The 7652-nt window shown below is 36.2% G+C and overlaps 1 protein-coding gene across 1 annotated transcript; it reads right to left on the bottom strand.

The window, feature by feature from the left end:
• Positions 1-5424: 5424 nt before the first annotated feature.
• On the bottom strand, positions 5425-7419 carry LOC131051970 (patatin-like protein 2). The gene is made up of 8 exons (XM_057986569.2): positions 7288-7419; positions 7021-7211; positions 6729-6903; positions 6466-6636; positions 6316-6381; positions 5942-6163; positions 5644-5819; positions 5425-5536 (listed from the first exon to the last, which is right to left on the bottom strand). Exons 1-8 carry the CDS (start codon positions 7417-7419, stop codon positions 5425-5427), a joined length of 1245 nt encoding a protein of 414 aa, XP_057842552.2.
• Between the last annotated feature and the right edge of the window lie 233 nt (positions 7420-7652).

Genomic DNA, 7652 nt, shown 5'->3' on the forward strand with positions numbered 1-7652 from the left:
CTTTGGTCATAAGCAAAATCGGTACATATTGTTTGAAAAGTCTTAACATGTGTTAGAGGATCTCCTTTACCATTATAAAGCTCCAAATGCGGAATTTCAACATGTTTAGGAGGGATAGCTCGAACAATATCAAGAGAAAGTGGACTCGCAACATCAAATGTGGGCACACTAAACTTAGATTGATTCATAGAGGCAATTTGTTGCTGTAAAGAAGAGACAGTTTGTGCAAGATTGTTAATGGTCGCTTCAGTCGAAGAGTTCATATTAGGTGTGTTAGATTGAGATGGAGGTGTGATGTTATTGAAAGAAGGTAAAGAGTAAGGTGGTGGGACCCTATGATAGTCAACCATAGGGGATGATTGGATAGGAGGAACACTACAAGGAGGAATGGAATGGTTAAATGAATTGCCCCCTTGCGTCATGTTCATTTGTGAAGATGTAATAGGAACATTCATTGAAGGAATGTACGAAGAAGTTGGATTGAATGAAGGAAGAGGATTAATTGAAGAAGAGGGAGGATTGCCCCCATGACTAGTGATCACAGGAGGAATGTCTTGTATAGAGGTAGCCATGATGTTTGATGTAAAGGTAGGTATACTAGCAATAGTAGTTGTCAAAGGAATAGAATGATTGACTTGTGTAGGAGGTTGTGTATAACCTAAAGATTCAGCACAACTCTTCATAGGCATCACATTCGAATCCACAATATGTGCGATACCACGCAAAACATCAATTCCATTCTTATCACTTTGAAGCATGCGTTTTAGACCCTCAATTAAAGGAAGAGCTTGACTATCGGGATACTCATGAGACATCCATTGGTGAAAATCGTCAAATTGGTTATCCAATTTGGAAAGTTGTTCAACGGAAACTTCATGGGGAGCTTCTTCATCATTAGGAGGATTAGAGGAATTACCCATATCCTCGTTAAAAAGGCTACTCAAATTAGGTTCCATCTGCTCGGTAGTTAAACCTCGGAAGGACTTAATTCTACGGCTTCGTCTAACGGGAATAGTGTAAGTAGGGCTTACTGTTGTAAAACTCATGCACTAGAAAAGATTTTGATCTTAGAGGTAGCAATTTTCAGTAAAACCAGCCAATCTTCCAGATTTAAGCTATTAAATACAATCACAACAGTCTCCCAAAATTTCGGAAAAAATGTCCGGGACCGTGGCGCTCGGAGTGCAACACGGTCCTTGCAACTTTTTTCAAAATTTGCAGGGATGAAAGATATGATGATTTTAGAGCTAATCTGAAAAAATTGAGGGATTTTACGATCTGTAGATAGGCCAAATTAAAGTTGCAATCTCAAAATTGAACCCTATCAAGATTGTCGAAAAATGCAAAATTTTGAGTTTTGAAAAAAGAGAGGGAAACTGAAATTTTGAATTTTATGATTTTAGAGGGAATGTCAAAAGCAATGCAAATTTTGAAAATTAAAAATTGACTCAATTTCACGCAAAATTCAATTTTGAAAGCGGAAATCAAAGTTGTTGTAATTAAGCACTTAATTTCAAAAGTCATAAATTGCAAGAATTTGAATAAAGCACTGAAATTTCGAATGAATGTAGACACACTTTTCAGATTTATGATAATAAAAACGCAATTTTGACACAAAATTTTAATTTCGACAATTTTTGAATGATTAGGAGCCTTAGACCAAGCAATCGCAAGACCAACTTTGACTGTAATTTTGAAGGTGTTATAATTGATAAAATCAGCCAAAATTCTGGATTTTAGCAGAAAAACACAGTAAGATGTCGCTCCCGAAATTTCGGAAAAAATGTCGGGGACGATGGCGCTCGGAGTGCAACACGGTCCTCTCAACTTTTTTCCAAATTTTCAGGGATGAAGGATAATGTGATTTTATTGCGGAATCCAAAGTTACAGCTGATTTGGAGATGTTTTGATCAGTGAAATTGTCGGACAAAGGTTGAATCAAGAGGGTTTCAAAAATTAGGGTTTTGACTTTTAACCACTTAATTTTCAAAATTAAAGTACAGACATGAATTGATAATTTGTAATAGAAGGGCAGATCTGAAACAAACATTAACAATTAAACATTTCGCAAGTTCAATGTTCAAAAAGAAAATTTAGGGTTTTTATGCAATCACCTCTAAAATTTTGCAAAAGATCAAACATGGAAGTGTAATCAACTTTTTAGATCTAAGCATGAAAAATCAGAAAGGATGTTCACGTCGGGTTCACCAAAATGTAAAGCGGAAAATCGCGGTCGAACCCTAGTTGTTCTCCCCTCTTCCGACTCCGAGGAGAGAGAAGGGAGGTTCGCTAGGATTCGATGGGTTTTCACTTAAGGGGAAGACTTTACATTCAAAAGAGGGGTTGAAACTCATAAGATTCAATCCCACACAATGTAAGATTGGATGCTAAATGAATTTCAAGGGTTAGGAAAGCAAGGCTACCCTCTTTTGTAAAGAATGTGCATAGAAGGATTAAGCTAAGCATGCATAGAAAGTCATAAAGATTCGCTTATAAACTGAGTTTAGGTTATAGGATGAAGCTGCGGACCTGGAATTAGCAGTAAAATGTCGATACGGCGCTGTCCTGCAAATTTGAGCAAAAGTTGTCGGGACGATGGCGCCCGGCGCCACGGTCCTCCGAAAAATCCGTCAAACGAAGGGGGATCGGTTCGTCTCTGCACAAGGATTCCAGATCTTCAATCTCAGCCGCGTACCTGCAACCTACACACAGAAAAGCGAAGACGATTGGGGGGTTAGGGATTAGGGGTTTGCCTTTAGGTCAAACCCCGGTTTTGGAATTAACCAAGAAATGAGCAAGAGCTGTAAATGTAAATGACTGTAATGTAAACAAGTACTAATACCTTGTTCTAAGGATGTTGGTATCCTTATGTGCGAAGGTTTAGATGTTGTATGTTGTAGTATGTAGTATGTTGTATGTAGCATGTAGTAAGTGATCTCCTCTTCAATGGTTGAATCCTTGTCTTGAATGCAACACTTAGCCTTGAATGGAGACTTGAAATGATTGATTTCTTGAATGCTTGAGTATAGTTTCCACGCTTTGTACACATATCCTCCTCATGCCAAATGAGAGAGAAAAATGTAGTTTATATACTTGTCAATTAGGGCTGATAGACTGATTTTCCCGACCTTAGGCCAACCAGGGAAGTATATTTCCAAATTGAAATCAAAAAGACCCGATATCACTTAGGAGACCGGGCCCAAAATAGGACCCAGGGACCAGGGCGCTGGGCGCCATGGTCCTGGAGGACCAGGGCGCTGGGCGCTCTGGTCCTGAGGGACCAGGGCGCTGGGCGCTCTGGTCCCACCTCCGGGACAGCGGGGTGCAAGGAGGTTCAGGCCAAGGTGCTTGAAAAATGCAGTTTTTGGTGTCGTGAGCAAGTTTTGGGGTCTCCATTCAGGTTGCGTGTTGCGTCGCCATCGTGAAGACCAAAATGCAGTCGAAATTGCAAGTGTCGCAATTTTAGGACGCTACAATGATAAAATACATAAATTGTATTGTGTGCTCTATTGTGTGTCATGACTCTATTTGTCTTCCCTTGGTAGGTGGGAGAATCACTTTTTATATTATTCCTTAGCTATTATCTTGATGTCATACATTTAAAATAAGTTAAATAGTAACCATTGATTATGTTAATATTTGACAAAGTTAAGTAATATTATATAAACATAATTACTACTTCCTCATGACAAACTTTACCTTTATAATCATGGTATAGTACATCTCTAGAAAATTAACTAATGAGACAAATAATTAAAAAAATAATGATTGAGAAAAAAATGTGATGGGACACCTTTTGTGATAGTTTTAAAACAAGAAATGATCACAACAATGCTTTCTTCGTGAGTAAGAGCTTAACTAACAATTTTATCTATCTATGGTATTCTCTCCTTGACCTACACTAATCAATATATGAGCAGTAGATCGACCCTTGTGTTGGAGATTTTTAATGTTTTTTTTTTATTATCTTGATGATAGAGTAGCTTTATTAGCTATTGGAGACCACATGTAGGATTTGCATCCTCTCACGATTCATCCTTGGTATCCCTCATTCAACCCCTTAAGTTAGTATATTGATGTTACCCATGTTTAGGTGAGATTTCCTTATCTTCCCCTACAATGCTCATGTAAATCTACTTTTGAGGTGATCAAAAGTACTTTTGGTCATCTCTTGAATGTAGACATGACTGCTACAAACTTTTCCCACACCTCATTTTTTCATGTCATTGTGGATGTTGATTTTTCAAAAGATTTACTTAATTCCTTGACCATTATTTTTCACTATAAATCTCAAAAAAATCAAATCCAAATCATTAGATATTCTCTCAATTTAACAAGATTATATAATAAAGTTGAACACTATACTTTGAGTCTCATTATGTGTCATATTTCTATTTTTTTAAATGGTATGATTGCAAGAATCAATGGATACATATGTCTTAGGTATTATCCCAATTGCATAGATTCCCAAAAAGATGAGTCGTGACCTTAAATATGTTGAGGCTTAAAGAAGTTTTGTTACATTCCAAAACATTATATTGGAATTGGTTATTTATAATTTATAATTGTAGGATAGTAAATCTTTAGCCAAGTCATTAATGAAACAAAATTTTGAATTAAACATTATAACAAAGGCAAATAAGCAATGATGTGATTAATTTTAATTGGTTATAATCAACCATTTGTTATGTTTCCATTTGGCTTGGCACAAAAAGAAGAAAAATCATCCCATAGTTGTGACTCAACCATTATCCCAACAATACAAAATCAAGATAAGATAGATCATGACCATTGCATATGTCAAGTTTATCATGAAGTTAATTATTACAATATAAATCAACATACAAGATAATAAGCCTACTCCAATAATTATGACAAATCATTATTCAATCCTAGAATAATAATAATTGTGACAAATCATTGTTCAATCATAGAATAATAATAATTAGGACAAATCATTATTCAATCATTATTTTATTTTTATTTTGGTTCAAGCTTAGATGTGGGAAAAAAATAATCGTATGATACCCTAAAATTGAAAACTGATAAAGCGTCAAATCTAAAAGCCAATCACAATTGATAAAAATAATTTTAAAAATGGCATGAAAAATTCTTTCAAGAATTTGAATAAAACAGGTCGGAAATCTCTTCTACTTAAATGCAGTTCGATTGAACAGAGAAGAAGTGAGAGATAATAAATATATGCTCTAAGAAAATTGCTAAAGTTTGTAATAAATGATTGAAGGAAAATGATGGACAACAATCTTCAATTAAAATAACACCGAGAGAAATCTTTTACAAATATATATTGAGAGGACTGATAGGATGCAACTCAATCTTAAAGTACGGTGCTTGCAACTCAATCTAGATCAGTTTTGTTTTTAATTACTAACATAAGATGTGATTGGAATGGGAAAGAAAAGTTCAGATCTTTATTCCACCACTATGGGCATTCGAATGCCCATTCTTAGAATGTAAAGATGCTGCGCGCTTCTTATCCCTCAACTTCCTATCCATAGAGAGTCCTTCAGCCATTCTGCCAAGTTAAAATAATACAGTAAGAAAACTTATAATGGTGACATTAAACACGCTACAAAACTAGAATATGGAAATACAGGGAAAAGTCAGAGTACTAAATCATACTTAGTTAATGCCAGCCTGTTTGTGTACTTGTTATCCACTATCTCAGGACGTCCAGTCTCTAGATCCAAAGTTCTAACAGGCTTATCCAACAACTCCTGCCCTTTCTTCACAAGATTCCTCAGGTTTTCTTCTGTACTGAGATCCATCTTTGCTTCACTTCCTTTTAATTGCCATTCCTACAGTATGAACCCACATATCTTAACCATACAGAAAATTAAAGCAGAAATAGGGTCTATAGAAATATAGATCTAGAAATTTTCTCATTTCAAAAAAAAGTATTCGAAGCCATAAAAAAGACCTGGATTCTAAGATAATTTTCTTTGCAATGATGGAGCATCAAAGCTGTATGAATGTTAACCATGTCTGAACTTGCATTCATGATGGATTCTATCAGAGGTGTTCTTCCATCGTGAGTAATCCACTTCAAGCTTCCCCATGTCGCAGCCTTTTTTGCATCCCATTCAATACCGTCTTCTAATCCCGTTCCAAGAGAAAGCACAATAAAGTGGTCAATGTGTTTCTGCAAATAGAAAAACGAGGGTTACATATTTGCTCTTAATGTTTCCCGACATTGAGCTTTCATTTTATATGAGCTGTACAGACATTTGGTTGTGTACAGATGAGATGTTTACTCTAAATTGAAACAAATAGTATCGAAATAAAATTAAATACCTTCTTGTCTTCGATTCTTGGATCCCGATGAACTGCTCGAGTGACTAGATTCATTGCTATCAAGGTCTGCATCATCAGTGAATTGTTATCAGCCCCTTATAATATATTCATATCAAACAAAAATATAATCATAACCCATAATCATAATACAAGCATTACAGGATTGTTGGCTGCTACTCCTCCATCTACTAAGTTAAAAACTCTGGTTTCTCCATCGCTGGAATTTGTTGTAAACTGGTGAGATGGAAAATAGGTAGGAGCTGCAGTTGTGGAGAGACATACGTCCATAAGATTTGGGTTCTTCAGCGGATCTACTTTCGCCTGCATATATTATAATGTATTAAGAATCCTTGTCTATAGCTCATTTGCATGATTAAATAATTTAAGATCATCCTCTAAAATAAAATAAATACCTCATGGCTGGCGAAAATCGTGGGAAACTGCGTCTTGATATCGAAGGTGGGTATCACTAGGTTAGTTACCGTTTCAGCAAGATGTGTTTCGTGAAATTTCTCTTGTTTTAAGATTTCGACCAGATGTTTGCCATTGAATTTGGGACCGAAAATGCCGTGAAAAATATTCCACTTGCTACAAGTCCAATGACAAGAGAATTTTTGCGTGAATAAACAAATATTACGATCACTTCCTGTGTCTATAGGCAGAATACAATACTAAGTTTAGCATAATACTATTAGCACTACTGACCTTGGCTGAGGAAATATGGAACTCGCATTCTTCAAGTAGAAATCTTCAATTTTCTGGGTACTAAAAGGACGCTTGTATTTGTGGTCATTTGGGTCTGGAGTAGCTAACATTGTGGTGATGAGACCTCCAGTGCTGGTACCTGCCATTATATTGAAATAATCTGCTAGTCTGGCATCTTCCCCATCCAATTTCTGAGAAAAACGAAGCATTTCAGTAATAGATTTGTGCAACTAAAACTATATAAATTGTGAAAGAATTTATATATACCTGCAACTGTTGCTCTAAGAATTTGAGTAATTGCACAGGAATAAGACCCCGGACTCCTCCGCCATCGACACTCAAGATTCTTGTACCCACGTCCCCCGAGACATCGATTGGAAGAATATCCTCGTTAGCCATTAGAAGAATGTATGGAGAAGTAGCCTCTAATAGGTACTCCAATTTATGAGGAAGTAATGTGAAGAGGAACTCAGCTAGGGCTTCAATATATAGATGGAGGTTATGAGCATTGGTATATACGAAAGCTAAATACACACATGTTAAATAATGCTTATCCATGATATCATTGGATGGTTTACGAGAAGCCGGAAAAACGTCAAAATCAAAGCAACAAACCACGTGGCCACCTCATC

The sequence above is a fragment of the Cryptomeria japonica genome, chromosome 2 (genome assembly GCF_030272615.1).
Source record: "Cryptomeria japonica chromosome 2, Sugi_1.0, whole genome shotgun sequence".
NCBI classification, from domain to species: Eukaryota; Viridiplantae; Streptophyta; class Pinopsida; order Cupressales; family Cupressaceae; genus Cryptomeria; species Cryptomeria japonica.

Coding starts and splice junctions, on each gene's coding strand:
- LOC131051970 (XM_057986569.2), bottom strand. CDS start 7,419: ATGGCTAACGAGGATATTCTTCCAATCGATGTCTCGGGGGACGTGGGT. Junction 6,164..6,315: donor CAAGAATCGAAGACAAGAAG/GTATTTAATTTT, acceptor TTCTATTTGCAG/AAACACATTGACCACTTTAT. Junction 5,537..5,643: donor AACAGGCTGGCATTAACTAA/GTATGATTTAGT, acceptor TTAACTTGGCAG/AATGGCTGAAGGACTCTCTA.